This window comes from Calliopsis andreniformis, chromosome 12 (genome assembly GCF_051401765.1).
Source record: "Calliopsis andreniformis isolate RMS-2024a chromosome 12, iyCalAndr_principal, whole genome shotgun sequence".
In the NCBI taxonomy this organism is placed as follows: Eukaryota; Metazoa; Arthropoda; class Insecta; order Hymenoptera; family Andrenidae; genus Calliopsis; species Calliopsis andreniformis.
This window is the reverse complement of record NC_135073.1, coordinates 17008098-17028846: the sequence shown is the minus strand read 5'-3', so window position 1 is coordinate 17028846 and position 20749 is coordinate 17008098. Positions and strand designations below refer to the sequence as shown.

Here is a 20749-nt window from a genome sequence, read left to right as displayed (position 1 = left end):
ATGAATGTTTTTCATTAAATTTTAGGATGTTTATGTGCAGTATAATAAATGTCTATACCACTATAATATTAAATTGTACCATCGCTTTAAGCATGAAATAATATTACAGTACTATTTATAATTATTTGAAAAATTTATTCAGTTTAATAAGAATATAGTACAACACTCAAAGTTATACATTAAACTAAAAAAGATTTTAGTCTGAATACTATAAGTAAATAGGGCTTAGTTACTTTCTGAATCTAATTTAACAGCTTCTTCTACTAATCTCTCATGTCTCGATATTTCTCTTCTTCTTACTTCGTGAAACACATTAATAAATATATTGTTCTTCCATTGATATTTTGCCTTTGAAAAGTCAAAGTCTTCATCTATCTCAGATGCATTCAAATAATTTCCTTCAAGTTCATCAATGACTTGTCTTTTCCTTATAAGAAACTGACTGAAACAATATAAAATAGTTACATGCATAATGACATTAGAAACAGTTCTACTGAATTAAGATTTATAAACTAAACATTATAATTAATTTTTTGAATTGTAAAAAATAATAGCCAAAATATACTGTCACTTTTAATAAATTATGAAAATAGTAATGATGCTCTAATTGGGCACACTAGAATAAGGTTACCTTACATTACTATTCGTTGAACAAAATGGAATTAACAATCATTAAAAGTGAACATACTCGTTTGAACATAGTTTAACAAGGTTATGGGAGAATTCTAACGCAAATAAACTACTGCTTAAAATCGTGCAAAATATACAAAAATTCACCTAAACGAGACCAGACCCATAACAGGAATAACGGTCAGCAGTAAATTTATAATTACTTTGACTTTACCACCTGGTGTACCCGCAAGACTATTAGGTTTCTGTATTCTTAGAACTTTCGGTTCATACATAATAAACAATTTTAACGCAGATAATCGTTGTATAACAGAATATACAAACTCTGAATAATTATTGTTCAGTCAATATTTCAGTAATAAATTATGTTGCAAAATTTAGGATTTTCATAAATCGAATAGTTTACGTTGTTTTTAAAACAAAATAAGTAATATTTATTTAAACTCCACTGTAGATCAGTGATCATCAGTGATCGCTACTATACCTACTTCTTTTTAGCCGGTCATTACGCTCTCTGTTGTCTACTTCACAAAATGAATTTTAAGGCGGTCAAACTTCAATGTTCTAAGTTTAATGACTGTGTCGCACCATGCACAAACAACAAACAAACAGCTATCAAACAATAAGTAATTACGAAAAATTATGAATTTGTTTTGAAGCAAATATTTATAATGTTATATTCGTTATCCTGTAATTTAGATAGCGATCGAATAACATCTAGTATCATAAATAATAATTAAAAATTACTACAATTTTTACATAACATAAACGCTGTTTAAGTAGTGCACCAAAGTGCATTAATTAATTTTTGAATATGGTAAGTGTAAAATTTACTACTGTTTTTATAAGTATCTATGTTTTTGTAAAACTGTTTTATAATATAATTAATCATGTTCATAGGCATCAACTTCTAAAAAACAGGCTGTGATTAATATGAAGAAAAAAGGTCCACCGAAGTTAGAATTGACTGCAGAGCAAAAAAGTGACATAAAGGAAGCATTTGATTTATTTGATCCAGATGGAACTGGAAGAATTGCTACTAAAGAACTTAAGGTGGCTATCAGAGCTCTTGGATTTGAACCAAAGAAAGAAGAAATGAAGAAGCTTATAGCCGATGTTGATCCAGATGGTCTTGGTACTCTGTCATTTGAAGAATTTTTGAATTTAATGTCTGTAAAAATGTTAGAAAAGGATACAAAGGAGGAAGTTTTGAAAGCATTTCGTCTATTTGATGATGACAATACAGGAAAGATATCCTTCAAAAATTTAAAAAGGGTTGCTCGAGAATTAGGTGAGAGTCTTACAGATGAAGAATTGCAAGAAATGATCGATGAAGCAGATAAAGATGGTGATGGAGAAATATCTCAAGAAGAGTTTTTACGTATTATGAAAAAAACTAGTTTATATTAACCTATCATAATCTATTCACAAATTACTTTTTTAGGATTGCACTTGTGTATCTTTGTACAAAGGTAATTGAAGACATTTGTATGTAAAAACATTTAATACTTCATTCTCAATTTAGCAATAGTGTAATCAATGGTCTCTTGTAATGCATAATATTAAGTATAAATACTTAAGTTAAATAATATAAGATCCACTTAATCAAATGTAAGTTAAATCTTGAAATAACTTAACAAGGCTATTACAAAATATTTTATTTTTAATATAATTAAATTTTACACAAAAGTTTATTGTCTTGATTCTTCCTGCTTTGCTGATGATATAGCAGTATGAATTACCCTTCTTACTAATTCTGCTCTGTGTTTAGACTTCATTAAACTTTTCAAAAATAGGTCATGTGAAATTGGAATACCACCTAAACAAGTAATATTTAATATGACTTGAAATTTCAGTGAGTTCAATAGTTTCTTAAATAATATTGAACATACCAGGCTTATGTATGCAACAAATTTTTTCTTCATCCATTACAATTGTTAATCTTCCTAAGCATAAACTTTCTTCTTCATCAGTAGGATCAGCAATTAATAATTGACTAAGTAAAATGAGAAAGAAATATATAACATTAAATACATAATAAATTTAGTAAAATATTTACATATGAACATTATAACTTACTCGTCAAATATAGCAAAAGTTATAGAGACAGGCAATGTCTTAATTGGAAACTGTATTCGTTTCATAGAATGTACAGTAGTATTTCCAGTTGCTTCATTGTACAGTGTTTCAGGTAAAGTTACTGCATAAAAATAAAAATATAGAACTTAGTATTGAAATGTTTTACTTAATATACATATAAGTGTATGAGACTTACAAGTACTGAGTGCAGCAGACAAAGCTCCAATACAAGCATCAATTACAGAACCATCATAGTTAATACACAGAAGATCACAATATAAGACCCATGCTATTTTGCCTTTATGGATACAAAGATCTTTCAAATCAACTGTTGCCGAATTTCTCAAAATATTTTCTATGGTTTTAGAAATAATTTGTGCTTGGTCACTTGGTGGACCAGGTCTAAACTTTGGAGAACACAATGGAGAAAGTTCAACATTCGGTATAATATATCCACATTCAGGGGATTCTATTTTTGGTTCTGCTAATTCCTATAGCAAAATTAATATTTCATTGAAATAAAATTGTTTTGTATATGATTACAATTTTGTAAATGGAAAGTACTTACTGCTTTAATACCACAAACAACTGTTGTACCACCAATTTTAAATATTGATGAACTATCAGCATGAGTAATTGATGAAATGTTTACACTTATTGGACGAAATGATAAAAACTGTCTACCATCTGGTCGAACTTCCTGTGCCTAAAAATTACGAATAATTTTATGCAATCTAGCATATTATGCTAGGATGTATTTATACACTTACCAAATGATCTTGTAAATACTTTACAGGATGAATGATCCTACAATCATGTTTACAATTAAATTAGATTAGAAAACAGTGTATGTTTGAAATAGAATTCAAAACTTAATTATTCGAAAATTACATTTATTTAAACATAAAATATATTATTTTGAAATAACTGTCGAACAGGTTATGTTACAACGAACTAAACGTGTTAAGACAACTATTTTTCCATAAAATTTTCTAAGATCTGCAATGAATGCTTTCAAATAAAATTAATAACAAATACACGTTGTCCTATATTAATAAAAATATATACAATACAAAAAATACGAACTTATATTGGGAATCCATAATTCAAAATTTTAATCATATCGTTCGTTGCACAGTATTTGAATTATCTCTGCTTCTAAATTTAAATTCGCTAAACACAATCTATTATATTAATTTATATACATATATAAATTATAAAAAATTATTTAACATAAATAAACAAAAATTCAAGCATTAATATAGAACTTTCAAGAATAGGAATATAACATTTCAAAAGAATTAAATATCATATGTGGAAACAACAAAATAATTTTATTTCAGTTCTTAAAAAACCAGCGTTTTACATTTAAAAAATTTTTTCTCAACCATTTGATGTTTATTTACTCTTTAGGCGCGTCACACATGTCTCCTTCAAATGAAGATAAGTATATCAAATAAAAATATTTATTCAAATCTATGTCATTTATTATAGCTTATTTATTACAATCGTTGCATTTGACAAAAATTTAATGTAATTTTATAATACAAACGACTGAACAAAGTTTAGTTCTATATGGTTAAAAATTCATTACAATGTATTTTTCCCGAAATTAACATTAGATCGGTATGAGTTGTTTATAAAGAGTAAAAAAAGAACAAATCGTCTATTTGGAAAGGCACAATGCGGCATATATTTTTAGAATATCGTATCAACGAAAATTAGAATCTAATTATAGTAAATATTGAAATATAATATAACAAGAAGATTTAAGTATAAATGGTCAAACTTTCATAGTTTCATTAATAGCGAATTCTTTACAGTGTATAAAAAGTTAAAAATTGCATTTTTTATGTCTGTGTATATATTACAATTGCCTAACTTTGAACATCAAGTTTACCTTCTAAGTTATATAAATTAGATACACATATCAAACGTACTAGTTTTCAAAATTTAATACAAAACATTTGAATTATTTATACACAGACATTCCTCTTAGTTCCCTGTATAAATATAATTTCAAAATAGCTTTAACAATTTTTACATTGTTGTAAATTTTAGTTATTGACAATTTAAAGTTATTGACTTTCAAAAATATTGTTTTGAATAACATTGTTGTTTACAATTTTTCTTTTCTTTCGATATAATGTGGTCAGTTTCATCGGCCAAGCATAGAATAAAATTTAGGCTACAACAAAATAAGAACATGTTATAATGTTATTGCTGCAAACAGGGCTATTTTTTAATAAAATTATTCACCTCATCATGCTTTTCTTCTTTATTTCCTTCATCATCATCACCAGAACTGTCACCACCTGAACTATCAGCAGAATTACGTTGCTGATCTTTATTGTTTAGACTGTCAACAGCAGTTGGAGATGATGCTTTTACTTTACTAGCTGCATCATAGCATTGCAAACATACTCTAACAGCTTTTCCATTTCCTTGTCCAGGCAGTAGTAACTTCTTGTTGCTGCAAGGCCCACAAACTACAGCTCCACATTGCCTACAATGGTGCTGAAAAAAGGATTATTCATGCATATTTTGTAAGTGTGGTTTCACGTGTTTTTGCTGAAAAATTTAGTATATGTACCCTTCTATTCAAAACCGTAAATTGTGTTTTATTACAGTGCATACAAATTGTAGCTTCATTATCTGGAACCCAAACAGCTGCATGAACTTCAACTGGTTTCTTACCACCTATGAACAAAAGATAATCGAATAGTAAATATAATAAGCATATAAAAAATTATTTAGGATACATCCATGTGTTTTAACTGAAGTAATAATTGTCACTCACTTTTTCTTAGTAGGTCCTCAATACATTTTGTAATATGAGCCATCCATTCTTGCTTTTCTGTAGCAGTGGCAGCATAAACAGCAAACGACTTTGTTACTGTCTTTATGAGCCAGCCATGGCGATATTCTATAAATAATGATGAATTACTATACTATCTTTAAATAATTATGAACACTTGCAACATTAAGTGTACATAATTTCAATAGAATAGTAATCCAAAAAATTAATCCTGAAACTTGTAAGTAATGTTCCTAATTCATATAAAACTGCTTTGCTGAAATAGTACTTTAAAAAATAATAATTTTATTATTATTTTAAACAGTAAAGTATTTTATCAAGTAATATTAATATTAAAACACATGATTGAAATATAACTTACGACCATCATCGGCCAAAGACTCTAATTTGACTTCTTCAAGTGGTATAATATGCTGTTTGTTATACTATTAACAGAAAAAAATGTAATTAAAACCATTTTATAAGTAAATTCAGATTCCACTGACATACCTTTTTTTTGTTCATTACAATGTTTCCATAAACCAATATGTCATTGAATAAAAAGAATTGTCGTGGTTTTGGCTTTTTCCTGCACATTTTTGTTAAAACACCTTCTCCCACTAAAACTCTTCCAGGCACTGCAAGTGGCTAAAACAAATATCTTTTACATTAACACTCTCTATATAAATTTTATCTAAACATGAATTCTAAACTGAAACAATTAATTATTATATTATGTTTATCTTACCTGGCCAAAACTGCCAAAGCAGTTTTCAACCATAGCAATACGCCTGGCATTGGCTTCGCTGTTTACTATAACAGAGTATATAAAAAAATGCACAGTATAAGTATCTGACTACATTTCACAATCAATTATAAAAAATGAAGATGAACCCAATGAAAATTTGATGAGCTGTAAAATACATGAATCATGGATCCAAATGTAATCTAATCTAAATCTAAATTTAAAAAGGAACAAATATCGCGTATCTCAACATGATATGTCAGAAACAAATTAAATGGCACAAGCTTCCCTATTTATCATAACATATCCTATAAAAAACAGACATCATTGAATTTTTGCTGATGAAATCACATACACTACAATTATCAAATTAAGCTAAATATTAACCATTTCTTTTTAATAATCGTCACATATTATGTTTCAATTTAACTGTCAAAAACACAAGCTACTAAGCGCTACTGCACCGTTACCCGATACACAAACGTCACAAATCATACAGTATGCAAACTAAGAATCCTTTTATTTTCAAAGCAAAATAAACATCATACATCCTGAAACAATATGCTAAAAACAACTGAAATTATTCCTAAGATTCACAACTTCAATTAAATGATAATAAATAGGGTACAAACTAACCCAATCGGTCAACCATGATCCTATGAATCAGGGCTGACAACAACAGGAAGTATGAATCACATCTATGTATTTCGCTATTTGTCACATTCGTAACGCGTTCGATTTAAACTGTATATTTAAAAACCAATGATAAACATACTGATTATTATTACTTAATGATTTTTTAATTAAACTGCAATATCAGCATTTTATTCTATGCAAAAAATAAGCTGAAACTATTGCAAGATTGTAGGTATGCAAATATACTTTGCTTACAGGGAAATTGCATGAAAATATATATATATATATATCACGCGTATGCGCGCGCGCACATATCACTTAATATGAGAAACAATAATAAATTTGTTCTTGATAAAGTATAATACAAAAATAAAGCAATAATCAAGTTAATTATTACTATTAGTGTTATTGTTACTATGTTTTGACTGTCAATTCTTTCGCTTTCAAGAATTATCAGATGTTCTTGCGTAGCAGATTAAAAATTTTCAAATACCGGATGTATCCATTCGATATATCGAGTACTGATATTAATCATCAATGGAAATCATATGATTGTGAGGGCGTAACGGTACGACAGTAGTGATACGTCCCTTGTTAGGTTACTTCTGGCAAAAATAAGAGAAAATTTGAAAAAGAAGTAAAGATGAAGATATGTGGACCTAAGTATGCCTTATGTGGCTTAATACTCTCTGTTTGGGGTATATTTCAACTAGTAAGTCACATTTTTTGAATCGACAACGATGTTATATTAACGTATGTCAAACATTAACATACAGCTTGAGAAAAAAGCCTTCAAATATTTTTTCTTGTTATATTTATTCTCTTTCCATTGTTATTAACAATTAATTACTTGAAAATGTTATTGTATTATATTTATTACTTTATTATTTTGAAATATATCAGCCTGCCTGTTCTCATAAATGTTTTGTATTCCTTTGAAGAGTTTCTTTTATTTAATTTTTAATTGTTTCAATTTTCAGCTCCTAATGGGATTATTCTTCTATGTAAAAAGTGTAGCTTTAGTAGAAGATCTTCCAATAAAGAAAACATTTAACAACGTTAAAGACTTTTATACCGAAGCAGACAGGGGCTACCAACAAAATGCGTATAACTGTTGGATAGCAGCATGTATTTATGTTCTCACATTCCTTTTTTCTGGACATCAATTTTATATAAATTCAAGATCATCTCTCAGTGTTTAAAACGAGATATATAAAAATGACAGACCAGAAATATGTATAAATTTATAAAATAATAGTATTACAAATTGAAAAATTATGTTTAACAATACTCTAGATCATGTGTAAAAGTATATTATGAATGTTAATAGTGAACTTCACTACTATGGTTAATGCAAATGTCTTCTTTAATGCATTTTACAATGAAACCTTTTAAAATATACATAAATTTAAATTTTTGTTGCTTAGAAATATATGAAATGTATGCTTAGATTTAATTATAGCATCTACATAATATAAGAGTCAATTTTATTTCATATTACTGTAACATGTATAAAAATGTACAATAATACTGTTAATTGAATTTGTTTTCCTTAATGGCTTAGTACTTTATTTTGTCCCATAAACAATAACAATTAAAAGCTTTATGTTTTAAAATTTAGTTAGCATATTTATTGATCTAAGAATTTATAGTTCTTATTTGTTGTGCTGTCGGATACAATTGTTATCAGTATATGTATATAGATACATATGGTATCTATATTTCATGTTTATATAAATATAAACTACCATACTATCACCAATGAATCACATTCAAATGTTTGCAATTATCATTTTCTATGTACTTAAGGAGGGCAGACTCCTTGTGTGTGAGCTGTGTGTGTGCGCTCACACAAGCAACGTGCAAGCATTGTTCATGTATTTTACCATACAAGAGTATACTTAAATAAAGAAATATCTAGTTTCAAAATATTGTATTGACTGAAGAGTGCATAAATTACTTTAAAAAAGTGTTGTGTACAAACGATAGAAAAATCATACGAATTGTATACAAAACTGACAAATTCAACAGGTTATGTATATATTCTACGACATCGAAAAAGAACCGAAGCAGTTTGAAATATATTAGAAAGATACTTAAAGCAAGAAGAAAATGACGTGTCTCGAATTATAATGAATGTAGACACATATCTACATAACACCAAACATTTTGTCTTATTTGAGATGCAGAAAATATTTATTTGGAGGTGTTTTCAAGCAAGAAAATTTTCAACATTATTATAGATCTGATTATATTATACAGATAGCATCTTAGAATATTATATTAATTTTATTACAATGGAGAGTGAACAAACAAGTATGACTAGTGACTATACAGAGATAGTACAACGGCTTCCTATTTCTCTAAAGCTAGCTTATGGAATAGGACATGTTTTAAATGACATTTGTGCTTCTATGTGGTTCACATATTTGTTAGTATTTTTCCACTTAGTATTAGGATTTGATGGAACACTAGCTGGATTAATTTTACTCATTGGTCAAATAGCAGATGCTTTGGCCACTCCGTTTGTTGGTTTTCATTCTGATAAAAATGATGACTTCTGGTTATGTAGATATGGAAGAAGAAAAACATGGCATTTAATAGGTATATATGCTTCTGCATAATAATTTTTATAGTATATTTTATTGAAAATATGTGAAAAGTATGATAAATTGATATGTTTTAGGAACCTTGTGTGTACTACTTGCATTCCCTTTTATATTTCTACACTGCATTGGCTGTGAAACTGCTCATGAATGGGCACAAATAATTTATTATGCTGCATTTGTTGTGATCTTTCAATTTGGCTGGGCTGCAGTGCAAATATCTCATTTATCATTGGTCCCAGAGCTTACACCCACAGAACATGAAAGAACAGAACTTATAGCTATCAGGTACATATTGAATAATATGTTTTAATTGAATGTATTTTGGTGAAAGAACATCAGAGACTTTACAATATAGAATATATTAAATGTAAAAGCTATAAAAGAATCATGTGTATTTTAACTTTTTATAGATACAGTTTTACTGTTCTCTCAAATATTTTTGTTTATTGTATCACATGGGCAGTACTACATATAACAAACACCAAAGATTCAGATTCTCAAATTGGACCTGATGATGCAAAGAAATTCCAGGAAGTTGTATTCATTGGAATAGGGATAGGATCTATTGCATCCATTTTATTCCACATATTTGTTAAGGAACAAGCTGTTAATAATGCTAATGGTAAACTAAATGATGCACATTTTTATAATACTTTTATTTATATTAGTACTCATTTCAGGATCACTTCGTAGAAGTACAAGGACAGTATCAGTATTATTAAAAGATATACGATTATATCAAGTAGCTTGCATATATATGCCTACTCGTTTATTTGTAAATTTATCACAAATTTATGTTCCTTTATATTTACATGAATCATTACATATGCCAGCTACATCTCTAGCTGTAATACCTTTAATTATGTTTTTGAGTAGTTTTGTAACATCTTTAGTTATAGAGAAGTTGAATACAAAATTAGGCAGAAAAATTGCATATTGCTTTGGTGTTATCTTGGGCATATGCGCTTGTATTTGGATACATTTTGGTGTAGGTGCAACATATGTAAAATATCAAATATATCCAGTAGCTCTGATATTAGGTAATATATGATTCTTTAAATATGAATAAATTGAAAAATGTAAAGTGCTAATTTAATTTTTCTTTATCACAGGATCTGCAGGATCCATTATGTTAGTGACTAGCCTTGGTGTGACTGCAGATTTTATTGGACACAACACAGACAGTGGTGCATTTGTCTATGGTGTTATGAGCTTCACTGATAAACTTTGTAATGGATTAGCAGTTATGCTTATTCAATATTTGTTAGTATATTTAAATATTGTTCATTTTTTTTAAATATATTGTGATATCATTTTTAAATTTTTGCAGAAATTCTTGGATTAGTTGCAAACATTATTACACAGAAGTTTTAGTTTATGCTTGTGGTTTGTCTGCAGTCTTTGGCATGTTATTTGTATTGTGCATAAAACCGTTCTATCGCAATACAGGTAAAAATAAAATATTAATATTATTTATAAAAATAAAAGCATGCAGATTATATTATAATAAATACCATAAATATTTTTTCAGTGTACAGTACATTGACCTCAGATGAAACTATAGATGACAACAGATTTGTTTCCACAGCACCAATAAATGAACATAGCAACCAACTGGGACAAGAACACGTAACATAGTTTAAAACATGAAATGTGAAATACTTGTTTTTACATTTTAAAACATTTATAGTTGATATTATTTGTTATAATATATTTCATTGTTGCACATTTATTGGAACTTTTATTTTTTATTAGATTGTGTTAGACATTATTTAAAATGCAACAGAATGATTTTTCTTCTATTTTCAATACTCTATATTAATTTGTTACATATATCTGTATATAATGTAAGTAAATCAAAAAGTTGATGCTCAAGAAATGTAAAATAATCATTATTAATATATTTATTGAAAAAATTCTAAATATGATTCTAAGTATGTTAGGGAAGATGCTAAATATTTAAGTCTTTGCTTTTTTTCTTTACTATTGAGAATGAGCTAATTACAAGTCACGGAATATTCGCTCGTGATGGTACGGTACCTGTACCCATAAAACATGAACGATCATTTTGCACGCGAATTGCTATCAGACTCTCTGTTGAGTTTAACTTCGATTTTCTTAAGCAGTGCTATAGTACCTGGTGAACAGTTAATGTGTGTTTGAATGCATATATATTTAGTTTATTGATTGGCAAACGTTCTTATATATGAAGAGTCGACAATCTCAGCGAATGGAACTAAGGAATGTTTGAAGCGGGTAACTGCGAAAGTCGACGTTATTTTACTAGTACTCCAGCAGCTATTAGCGGAAGTCTAGGTGCCTATTTAACACACATAAAACTTCTTTCACGGAACTGTTTTAAATTAAAAGGTAGTTTTCTAAATTATACGGATTCAACAAATTTTGCACAAATGAAAGGACTAAGCTTGAAGACTAAGTAAGTGTTTGCTGTATTTGAATTTTTTGAATTAAATTAAACTATCACATTTTTATATATATTTTTCAATTTGTACAGGAAGATAAATGGAATTCAAAAAGCAGATTTAAGTAAAAAGAAATCTATAGATTATACAGAAATGGCTTATAGAGAAGCTGTTTCAAAATTAAAGTATTTGCTGTCTGAATCTTATATTTCTAATCCAATAACAAGGTAATTGAAGAGAAGATGTTATTAACTTGGTAATCTATTAATTGTATAAGATTTATTGAGTTTGACATTAAAGAGTGAACAATTCTTAAATAGAAAAGCACAAGGAATGAAAGATATTTATTTACTTAGTAGCACAAAAGTTAGTGACTCTGGAGAAGACCCAGATGGTGGGAGTGTGGTCCTTGACAATTTTAAAACAAAAAGTTTAAAGGAAGACATAAGTACGCTCATTAATCCACATTTTGGTTTTTGCAAAGATGTGTATCAAACAAAAAAAATCAGCAACTCAGAATCTTCAGCTACAGATTTACAGACTGTTCCTCCAGAACTACATTTGTTTATTGAACAGCAAGAAGAATATATCCGGCAGTTACACCAAGAGTCTCAATTTTGTAGAAATCAATTAATTAATTTACTTCATAAAGTCAGAGAAGTATAATAACAAATATATTTTTTTAGTTAAATAGCTTTAGTATCTATCTTTTCAATAATTACTATTAACAGTAATAATAATAACAACTTAATTCCATGATTTTGCTTAATAATTTTAGGTCATAGCAGAAAATGAAGCTTTACATTATAAACACAAAACAGGATTTTTTAAGTGTGCTCTTAGTGAACATGTACATGTTAATGAAGATCCTAATGAAAATACTGATCAAAGGGCTATCCAAACCAATATTATTGAAGTGAAAAAACCCAAAACTTTTGAATGTCCTAACATAATATTTGAATCAAGAATAAGTGAACTAGAGGCGCAGCTTACTCAAGCCAAATTAGAACTACGTAAAGCTCAAGAAGAAAATCAAATTAATTTAAAGCGGTTGTCTGAAAATTGTTTAAATGCTGATATAAAAGCTCAATTGGAAAAAGCTTTGTATGCTAAACGTGAAGCTGAAATAAAAGTAGAAGATTTACAAAAATCCTTGGCTTTAGTACGAGATAAGGAAACTGAAGCAGCACAAAAAGTAAAACAAACTGTAGATGCTATGCAGCAAGTTGAATTTGAAAAAAAGCAATGTGAAATAGAGATCAAAAGATTGAAAGAAGAATTAGATAGACAACATGAAAAACTTCGAGAGGCAACTCAAGATGCAAATAGACGTTTAGCAGAAGAGAGACAGCAGGTGGAGCATAGATTTAATCAGCAGGTTGAACAGCTATCAGCTGATGTAGCTTCCCACTGGGATGCAGCTAATAAATCACAATTAGAATCTGAGAAACAACGCAGAGAGTTAACTGATCTCAGGAGGGAATTATCTCAGAGGCAAATATTTATTGATAATTTGAAAAAAGAACTTCAAAATAAGATATGTAAGTTTTATAATCTATGATTTCTATTCGTGTAAAGTATAATATTTCATTATTTATATTGTACATAGCAACTTTACAAAGTGAACTGAATCAGGCATTGACGGAAAAAGATGTTGCTGAACAGGAAGTTTTAACTACAAAACTAGCTATAGAACGGAATGACAGACAAACTCGTCAAGAACAAAATCGATTACAAATCGAAGTAAATTCATACAAACAACGATTAGAAAGAGCAGAAGCTGACTTGGCTCACCTCAGAAGAGAAAATTTACGACTCTCTGAGCAAATAGCTTCTTTGGAAAAAGAGGTAAAACATTAAACTGTATAATGCTCTCAACTAAAAATTTTAATCTAAGTAGAGACCTTATTTTTTAGATCAATTTAAATAAATCTACATGCCCAGAGAGCTTTTCCACAAAGTCATCAAGATCAGAAAATAAACAAGAACTAGCTTCTATGATAATGGATATGGAAACAAAACATGGTAAGCTATAACTTTAAGTATGCCTATGTTAGGTATATTGTCTTTGAGAAATTCCATTACCATAATATTATTTAAAAACATGTTACATGTGAGAAATTGGCGTACAGACACTATGCCTAGCATGGGCAGAAGAAGCAGATTAGTTAATTTAAAAAATTGACTAACAAAATGACATTTCTTAGCTGCTACAGTAAGTGGTCTAGAAGATGCTTTGAAAAATCAGGCTATGCTCGTCTCTCAACTAAATGCTGAATGCCAATCTCTCACACAACGTTTGGAAGATAACAATCTCAAACACAAGTATATTTATAGTACTGTGATGCAAAACAGTTTAATACAGTTTCACAAAATTAATGGTGTTTTAATTAACATATGGATAATTAATAAAACTTTATATTAATTCTTTAAATATATATATATAGAGCTATTCTGTGTTGGCAGAGGGGGTCACTGACAAAGATGTAACAAGAATTGGAAAAACTGCATCCACTTCAAACAAGAAACGCACTGTTAAGGTTGATTTGAAAGTAAAAGTAGTTCCAAAACAAAAATGAGAGTTTTTAAAGGTACCTCTATCAGCACAGTAATAGCATACATATTGAGGTATATGTAATAAATGTAATTATATTACTTTTCAAATGGCATTTTAAATATTTACTACTCCTTAGGAAAGAAATGGCCAACTTACAAAGTAACATAAAATATTTATCAGACCAGATACAAAGCACTTTTAGTAATCAACAAGGTAATATTTTCTGGGACATTACATTTTCACATTAGTTAAGACTAATTTAAAAGTAATACAATTATTTTTGCAGATATCACATCAACGGAAAACAAAAATGATTGTGTAGTCAGTTATCCTCATAATGCAGCACCTGACTCATTAATACAAGCACAGAATGTTACAATCTCTCCTATAAATAATCAAGAATATGATATAAACAGTGAAACAGTCAGTGATATAGATAAAACAATTCCAAAGTATGAACAAAATAAAAATCCAGATAGTGAACATAAAAATGTAGTTGATGAACAAAATTCAGAGTCATAAGCTGCAGAATATCATTATAATTCACATGACAAAAGTAATCTTATGTAAAAAAATATCCAAATAATTCTAATGTTATCAACTTTAATAATGAATTTATAATTCAAATATCTGAACACGACAAAATACATTAAACTTGTATGGTATAAAATAATATAATAAAGCAATATACACAAACTGTATTGATAATGTTAATTATATATCATGATTTTTTCACGATAATGTTTTGATCTTTAATTCAGTATTTGTTTATAGAGCGTTTATAGAATTGTATGTAATTGTGTAAGTACTTATGTATATATACATAGTAAGAACCTAACCTACACCTATATATAATTTATGAAGTATTCGAGATTGTGTCTGTATAAGTATGTTGTTATATGATGTGTAGCAGTGAAGGGGTCGAACTCAACTCTAGTTTTAAGTTGAGTAAAGTAAAATTAATGAAGTGTTACACAAGATATTGAAAGATATATTAAAAGTTAAGAACGTAGGTGTAAAGCTAAACAATTGTTAACATGGCATTATCAACAGGTAAGATAACACGTGGTTGATTAAACATAACCTCCTTTTTACATATTTACACAAATGTATACAGTACATGTTCTATTTTACAGAACTGTTAAAACGTCTAAATTCCGATGAAGAACCTTTGCCTAAGCGTTTGAAATTAGCAGAAAATGCTTTCTATACTGTTGACATACCAGTAATGCATAAAGAGGATCTCATTCTACAATGGCTTTGTGAAATATACCCCGTGGATCAAAATGTGTGGAGCTCTTTGAAACATTGTTTGAAAACTAAACACTTGGATGTTAAAGTTGACATAAAAAAATTACTGATTAAAACAGTTATAGCAAAACTACAAGAGCAAAATGTAAAAAATATCCATGAGGACATTTTTGAATGCTGTAAATTATTAGTTTCTAATAATGGAATGCAACAATATTTTATTAATGAACCAAAATATTTAGGACTTTTAATAGAATCGTTATTAGACTATGTGCTTAAATTGTATAAGGAAGGTTTTGACATTAATGAGCAATCAACTATTGAAATAGATTTAACACTGATTAACAGAAGTGATGGATTATTATTAAAAGCTTACAATGCAGCAATTAATGTTATAGAAAATATGATGCAAATTTTTAAATCACCTTTTCTTTCAAAAGATAACTTCAGGACCATATTCATATATCATATTTTATGCCCTTTATGTGTTGTTGTTGATCATAAATATGTTGATAAAACAAACAGATTAGGAGCAGCAGCTTACAAATGCATTCAACAAATAATATTTGAAAAGAAATATGCACAAAATAGAACATATTTAAAAAATGAAGATACAACTAGACTTACAGATTTATTTTCTGCTCTGGCTGAAAATGCAAAAACAAAAGATCTTCAATATAATTTGATCACATTTACATCTCTGTTTCACGCTGCAATGGGTGTATTTAAATTTGACAGTCCTGTATTAGATCTAATACTAAGAGAATTAGTAAAATGTGCTGGAAAATATGAAAAACAAATTTTGGATTGTCTTTTAAAATGTTTGAATGATATAACATTTGACTTCGATAATAAAGTACATGGAGTTACATTATTTGACTATTGTCAAAATGTGATTAACAATATTTTATCAAGTGAAAATATGACTAATATAGACTATGATCTCCTCACACAATTTTGTTCTTTTAATCCTCTTTTAATTGAGAAAAGAATTCAAGATATATTAAGAAAAGCATTCCTTGGAAATCCAACATTAGAATATATAAATTTACTGACTTCCATTTTGGATGCTATTGTACATTTAAGACAAGAAGAAAAATTAATCTCAGCAATATTAATGGCCTTAAAGCATTCAATGAATTACATGTCAGATGCAAAATTTGAAATGTTTTTCCCATATGAATTCAAGGAAAAGTTCATGAAAGTAGTGAATAATATCACAAATTCACAAGGTGTTTCGATGCTGAGGACTCTGATATATCATTTAAAAGTAAACTGCATGGAAATCCTCCAGTCTAATGACACATGTCAGGGTAAGAGTTTGTAAAATAATACCTGAACTAACATAGTTAATTTTTAAGTAATAATTGTTTTAAAGTTTTTTAATATTTTTTTTTATTTTTACAGGCAAAAATATATTAATTATGCAAGCAACTGTTGAATTGCTTATTACACTGTTAGATGGTGTGTGCATATTTGAATACACAGGAACATTAGCCTCTCATCAAAAATTTGTAAATGCTCTTGATGACTTAGGAAATGTTTTATCTCTTCTAGTAGATAAAGCTTTACATTTGAACCATAGTAAAAAGATTATTGTAATATTATTAACTGCAGTATTGTCGTGGACAGAAGCACAAAATGCATTGAAATATTATGTGCCAAAAGTCATTACACGTGACTTAACATTTCCAGTATCACAAGACCAGTGGCAACAATTGATTCAAAGAATTACTAATTTTGGTGAAGACAACTGTAAAAACAGTATGGTATGTTAATGAAATATTATCATTAATATCATGAATAGAAAAATTACTTATATAAATATATTATAATTTCAGAATAAGCTTATTTTACAACAAGTTAAAATGTCTCAAAATATAGTAAACGAATCTTCCATTAAATTTAGTAATTTAATAGGTGGTTTAGAATACTCTTGGTACTTCATATTGAAATTTAATCCAGAAGCAATGTTGCTTTTGAGTAACAAAGAAATGTCCAAAGTAGTACATTTATTATTAACACATATGACTTCTAACACAAATAATTTTAATGAGTGGACAAAAATTCTACACGCAAATCGTATACAAGAAAATAAAAGATTTGTAATATCATTGCTATCTTGTGTGATTATGCAATTTGGAGATTTAACAACCAAAGGGCCAATGAAATCTATGGCCAAAGATTGTTCTCTAGTAAGTTTTTTGAATATCTAGTGAATAATTGAATGTTGTATGTTAAATTATTTGTGTATCTGAGTAATCTGTATTCTTTATTTTTAGAGAGCTTTACTGGAGATTGAAAGTAGTGAAAATGAAAAAATAGATGAAATATTAATGGGCATAAGAGATGAATTGTTCAAAGATGAATGGATACCCATAGAAGATGTACATATACCAAAAGTAAAAACACTCTTAGAAGTACTGCTCCATATACCTTTAACATATCTGAATATTAATATAAAATTAATAACATTTATGATTATATTTGCTCTTAGAAAAGAATGTACTCGAAATGATGAAATAATTTCCTTGTGTAATACAATACTTTCAGGTACTTTTCCTTTCAATAGAGAAAAAGGATAATTTATGTTTATTGATACACGAAAGTTTTTCATTTCCAGATCTTTTAGAAAAAACGGGTCTCAACACATATCGATACATAGATCCTTCCTTATTACTACAAGAATTACCACAAAATAGGATTACTCAAAAATCTCTTGAACTAGCTCTTAGAAATAATTTGTCATACACTATTTTAAAGAAACTTATAAAGTCTTCTGCTCACTCTCAGAAGAGCATGTATTTTTTACTAGAATCAATAGAACATATTAAATCAAAATTGAATACCGACCAAAAGGCAGAACTTAAAAAAGCAGAAATAAAATTGAGTAAAATTATGATGAAAGGGTTACCTCCAACAATTACGAAAATAGATGATCTAAAAATATTAAATCTGCTATTGAAAATTAATATTAAGAGTGGAATTGATGAAAAGTTGAAATGTGTAACTGAATCAACACTACACAGTATATTTATGGTAAATATAATATGACTCAAATGAAGTTTATAATTTCAAATTATTATATTCATGCTATTTAAAAACATTTTATCAACAGAGTGATACTGATGAAGATGACAAAAATGAATTGGTACAAGATGGTTTACAATTGGTAATTGTCATTCTTCGTAATCGTAAAATATTTCTAGTTGCAGATGAAACCATAAAAGGAATATGGTATGCTTTATTCAAATATCCTTGTATGGATGTACTTTTACCTTTGTTAGAATCAAGTGAACCAAAAGAATTTAAAGAATTTCTTGAATATTTACACAGTCAAATGGTATATTCTAAATTTTTTAAATAAAATGTTTATGCTTTGAAGGTGTTTCTTACAATTATTATTAATTTATTATTTTATTTCTTTGCAGATAAAGATTCTCTCGAATGCACGAGAAAGTGATTTAAAAAATCTTTGCACCATATGGGATGCTATTTTGAAAACAAATATGTCTGTTGATCGTAGTAAACTACGATTAACAACAATTATTAAATTATTTCAAATAATACAAATCACAAATATACCAGACAACTTATGGCCAATTTTATTGAAATTAGTTCAAAGCATTCTTGCCGCTAAACACTTATATCTTCCTGGCAATGTTATTGATATAAGTATATTTCTTGGTTTAAAATCATTGCAAGAAACTACGATATCGACATGTAATGATGCATTGGCATTATGTAATATATTGTTAAAAACGAGAACGAGTTCAATTACAGATAGATTACCTGCATTATTAACATTATATAGACATACATTAAGTATGGTTGTACATAAATCCAAAGTTATAAATAATAAATCTGAAGAGCATATGTTTCAGTGTCTCATATTGGATATAGAGAAGTAAGTTATCACTTGTTCAATTATCACATGACAGTGCTAGATATATCTTAATTTAATTCATGTATGTTTAGATTCACAAGTTCCTTGATAAAGCTAAAGAAAGATATGAGTCGACTAAGTGCTTATTTGGTAGCAGATCTGTTAAAATTATTTTCAGAACCTTCAATAGCAATTTTTGTCAAGGTATTTTTAATGTATACATTAATAATTTATTTTAAGTACATGAAAAACTGTTAATAATAACATATTCTTTATTTTAGGCTTCTATACAGAATTGTATGAATTTATTAATCAGTATATGTGATCAACATGGAATCTCTCTATTGTCTAGAACACTACCAATTTCAATGCAAGAGATTTTTAGATCTCAGCTAAATGTATTTAACAAATTTTATAAATATTCTGGAAAGATTTAATTATTTATTAATGATAATAATTGTAAAGCACTTATTAAATTTATACATATATTTGTATACTATTAATAAAAAAATGTTCCTTCTCAAAAAAGTGATTTAAAGATCAAAAATCTCACTGAATAGAGAAGCTATACCAAACATATAAGATTGCAAATTTCTTTAATTGTTAATAATTTGCACGAATCACTGTGCGCGATTGTTAACAATATTTAACACAGACATGCGATAATTATTTTATGCAAAATATCAACTTTTCGAAAGTTATTCACCATTCGATTACTCTTACAAGTTTCACCACTCCAGAACTTATTTCATTGGTTCTCCATTTTCCTCGAGATAGTACGATGGTATAAATACCCTTGTAGGACGCCAAGGTCTCATTTGCGCTGGGACCCCCGGCGGGTCCTTTGGCGATTTGAGGATAAATTTCCTGGATTGACGCTGGGTTCCCTCTTTGGATTACCCCCTAGGTGGTCCAGAATGACCATTCTGATGATGACCTCCCCAGGGAGTAGCCAGGGAGACCCTCGGCATGATCGCCAGGTCCATCTGTCCTGCTGATGGTTCCAAAGGCGAGTTTGGTTTCTTGGACTAAGCCTTGGTGACCCTTGACCGCTGGTCAACCTTGATCCGTAATTAAATTTACTTAATTAAATAGTGAGTCTATTATATTTTTCGTTAATGCCTAATATCGGCAGA

The 20749-nt window shown here is 28.4% G+C and overlaps 8 protein-coding genes across 20 annotated transcripts; 5 read left to right on the top strand and 3 right to left on the bottom strand.

Moving 5' to 3' along the window:
- Window positions 1-80: 80 nt before the first annotated feature.
- Window positions 81-1104, bottom strand: LOC143185383 (uncharacterized). The gene is made up of 2 exons (XM_076388328.1): window positions 778-1104; window positions 81-442 (listed from the first exon to the last, which is right to left on the bottom strand). Exons 1-2 carry the CDS (start codon window positions 903-905, stop codon window positions 226-228), a joined length of 345 nt encoding a protein of 114 aa, XP_076244443.1. The 5' UTR covers window positions 906-1104; the 3' UTR covers window positions 81-225.
- Window positions 1105-1310: 206 nt separating this feature from the next.
- LOC143185382 (uncharacterized) lies at window positions 1311-2102 on the top strand. The gene is made up of 2 exons (XM_076388327.1): window positions 1311-1447; window positions 1531-2102. The coding sequence occupies exons 1-2, from the start codon at window positions 1445-1447 to the stop codon at window positions 2038-2040; spliced, it is 513 nt and encodes a 170-aa protein (XP_076244442.1). The 5' UTR covers window positions 1311-1444; the 3' UTR covers window positions 2041-2102.
- A 194-nt stretch (window positions 2103-2296) lies between these two features.
- LOC143185379 (exosome complex component RRP43) lies at window positions 2297-3855 on the bottom strand. 2 transcript variants are annotated; one of them, XM_076388323.1, is made up of 7 exons: window positions 3796-3855; window positions 3480-3516; window positions 3278-3415; window positions 2906-3200; window positions 2710-2830; window positions 2523-2626; window positions 2297-2449 (listed from the first exon to the last, which is right to left on the bottom strand). In XM_076388323.1, exons 1-7 carry the CDS (start codon window positions 3810-3812, stop codon window positions 2322-2324), a joined length of 840 nt encoding a protein of 279 aa, XP_076244438.1. In that variant the 5' UTR covers window positions 3813-3855; the 3' UTR covers window positions 2297-2321. The 2 variants fall into 2 exon arrangements, with proteins under 2 accessions (XP_076244438.1, XP_076244440.1); XM_076388325.1 differs by lacking the exon at window positions 3796-3855 and adding an exon at window positions 3601-3682.
- Window positions 3856-4028: 173 nt separating this feature from the next.
- Window positions 4029-20691, bottom strand: Rush (pleckstrin homology and FYVE domain containing family member rush hour). Of its 3 annotated transcripts, none has more exons than XM_076389938.1 (8): window positions 20320-20691; window positions 6255-6319; window positions 6017-6154; window positions 5889-5952; window positions 5510-5635; window positions 5303-5409; window positions 4969-5226; window positions 4029-4897 (listed from the first exon to the last, which is right to left on the bottom strand). In XM_076389938.1, exons 2-8 carry the CDS (start codon window positions 6285-6287, stop codon window positions 4868-4870), a joined length of 756 nt encoding a protein of 251 aa, XP_076246053.1. In that variant the 5' UTR covers window positions 6288-6319; window positions 20320-20691; the 3' UTR covers window positions 4029-4867. The 3 variants fall into 3 exon arrangements, with proteins under 3 accessions (XP_076246053.1, XP_076246054.1, XP_076246052.1); XM_076389939.1 differs by lacking the exon at window positions 20320-20691 and adding an exon at window positions 6888-6924; XM_076389937.1 differs by lacking the exon at window positions 20320-20691 and adding an exon at window positions 6639-6778.
- Rnasek (Ribonuclease kappa) lies at window positions 7516-8254 on the top strand. The gene is made up of 2 exons (XM_076389941.1): window positions 7516-7599; window positions 7868-8254. Exons 1-2 carry the CDS (start codon window positions 7531-7533, stop codon window positions 8087-8089), a joined length of 291 nt encoding a protein of 96 aa, XP_076246056.1. The 5' UTR covers window positions 7516-7530; the 3' UTR covers window positions 8090-8254.
- Window positions 8522-11224, top strand: LOC143186331 (major facilitator superfamily domain-containing protein 12). 3 transcript variants are annotated; one of them, XM_076389934.1, is made up of 7 exons: window positions 8522-9491; window positions 9574-9781; window positions 9907-10118; window positions 10177-10536; window positions 10609-10759; window positions 10827-10945; window positions 11028-11224. In XM_076389934.1, exons 1-7 carry the CDS (start codon window positions 9185-9187, stop codon window positions 11132-11134), a joined length of 1464 nt encoding a protein of 487 aa, XP_076246049.1. In that variant the 5' UTR covers window positions 8522-9184; the 3' UTR covers window positions 11135-11224. The 3 variants fall into 3 exon arrangements, with proteins under 3 accessions (XP_076246049.1, XP_076246048.1, XP_076246050.1); XM_076389933.1 differs by having other exon boundaries at window positions 10165-10536; XM_076389935.1 differs by lacking the exon at window positions 10177-10536.
- LOC143186330 (serologically defined colon cancer antigen 8 homolog) lies at window positions 11371-15177 on the top strand. 8 transcript variants are annotated; one of them, XR_013003039.1, is made up of 9 exons: window positions 11371-11933; window positions 12012-12146; window positions 12240-12579; window positions 12698-13460; window positions 13529-13767; window positions 13836-13944; window positions 14386-14510; window positions 14613-14689; window positions 14763-14822. XR_013003039.1 is itself a non-coding variant. In XM_076389928.1 (9 exons), exons 1-9 carry the CDS (start codon window positions 11740-11742, stop codon window positions 14996-14998), a joined length of 2172 nt encoding a protein of 723 aa, XP_076246043.1. In that variant the 5' UTR covers window positions 11371-11739; the 3' UTR covers window positions 14999-15177. The 8 variants fall into 8 exon arrangements, 7 of the variants coding, with proteins under 7 accessions (XP_076246043.1, XP_076246042.1, XP_076246039.1 ...); XM_076389928.1 differs by lacking the exon at window positions 14386-14510 and adding an exon at window positions 14127-14244 and having other exon boundaries at window positions 12279-12579; window positions 14763-15177; XM_076389927.1 differs by lacking the exon at window positions 14386-14510 and adding an exon at window positions 14127-14244 and having other exon boundaries at window positions 12276-12579; window positions 14763-15177.
- Window positions 15398-20231, top strand: LOC143186329 (uncharacterized). The gene is made up of 10 exons (XM_076389923.1): window positions 15398-15529; window positions 15613-17040; window positions 17135-17496; window positions 17569-17922; window positions 18010-18280; window positions 18351-18766; window positions 18846-19070; window positions 19159-19634; window positions 19706-19817; window positions 19895-20231. The coding sequence occupies exons 1-10, from the start codon at window positions 15514-15516 to the stop codon at window positions 20048-20050; spliced, it is 3816 nt and encodes a 1271-aa protein (XP_076246038.1). The 5' UTR covers window positions 15398-15513; the 3' UTR covers window positions 20051-20231.
- Window positions 20692-20749: the final 58 nt, after the last annotated feature.

What these genes read in the sequence shown, in the direction of transcription:
- LOC143185383 (XM_076388328.1), bottom strand. Translation starts at nt 905, where the DNA reads ATGTATGAACCGAAAGTTCTAAGAATACAGAAACCTAATAGTCTTGCG. An exon ending in ATGGGTCTGGTCTCGTTTAG is followed by an intron (nt 443 to 777) that starts GTGAATTTTTGT and finishes ATATTGTTTCAG; the next exon opens with TCAGTTTCTTATAAGGAAAA.
- LOC143185379 (XM_076388323.1), bottom strand. An exon ending in AGTATTTACAAGATCATTTG is followed by an intron (nt 3,416 to 3,479) that starts GTAAGTGTATAA and finishes CGTAATTTTTAG; the next exon opens with GCACAGGAAGTTCGACCAGA. An exon ending in ACTTTTGCTATATTTGACGA is followed by an intron (nt 2,627 to 2,709) that starts GTAAGTTATAAT and finishes CATTTTACTTAG; the next exon opens with TCAATTATTAATTGCTGATC.
- Rush (XM_076389939.1), bottom strand. An exon ending in GCTTTGGCAGTTTTGGCCAG is followed by an intron (nt 6,155 to 6,254) that starts GTAAGATAAACA and finishes TATTTGTTTTAG; the next exon opens with CCACTTGCAGTGCCTGGAAG. An exon ending in TTACGGTTTTGAATAGAAGG is followed by an intron (nt 5,227 to 5,302) that starts GTACATATACTA and finishes TCCTTTTTTCAG; the next exon opens with CACCATTGTAGGCAATGTGG.
- Rnasek (XM_076389941.1), top strand. Translation starts at nt 7,531, where the DNA reads ATGAAGATATGTGGACCTAAGTATGCCTTATGTGGCTTAATACTCTCT. An exon ending in TTTGGGGTATATTTCAACTA is followed by an intron (nt 7,600 to 7,867) that starts GTAAGTCACATT and finishes TTCAATTTTCAG; the next exon opens with CTCCTAATGGGATTATTCTT.
- LOC143186331 (XM_076389933.1), top strand. Translation starts at nt 9,185, where the DNA reads ATGGAGAGTGAACAAACAAGTATGACTAGTGACTATACAGAGATAGTA. An exon ending in ACAGAACTTATAGCTATCAG is followed by an intron (nt 9,782 to 9,906) that starts GTACATATTGAA and finishes AACTTTTTATAG; the next exon opens with ATACAGTTTTACTGTTCTCT. An exon ending in TCCAGTAGCTCTGATATTAG is followed by an intron (nt 10,537 to 10,608) that starts GTAATATATGAT and finishes TCTTTATCACAG; the next exon opens with GATCTGCAGGATCCATTATG.
- LOC143186330 (XM_076389924.1), top strand. Translation starts at nt 11,740, where the DNA reads ATGTTTGAAGCGGGTAACTGCGAAAGTCGACGTTATTTTACTAGTACT. An exon ending in ATTTCTAATCCAATAACAAG is followed by an intron (nt 12,147 to 12,239) that starts GTAATTGAAGAG and finishes ATTCTTAAATAG; the next exon opens with AAAAGCACAAGGAATGAAAG. An exon ending in GATAACAATCTCAAACACAA is followed by an intron (nt 14,245 to 14,612) that starts GTATATTTATAG and finishes ACTACTCCTTAG; the next exon opens with GAAAGAAATGGCCAACTTAC.
- LOC143186329 (XM_076389923.1), top strand. An exon ending in CTCATATTGGATATAGAGAA is followed by an intron (nt 19,635 to 19,705) that starts GTAAGTTATCAC and finishes ATGTATGTTTAG; the next exon opens with ATTCACAAGTTCCTTGATAA. An exon ending in CAATAGCAATTTTTGTCAAG is followed by an intron (nt 19,818 to 19,894) that starts GTATTTTTAATG and finishes TCTTTATTTTAG; the next exon opens with GCTTCTATACAGAATTGTAT.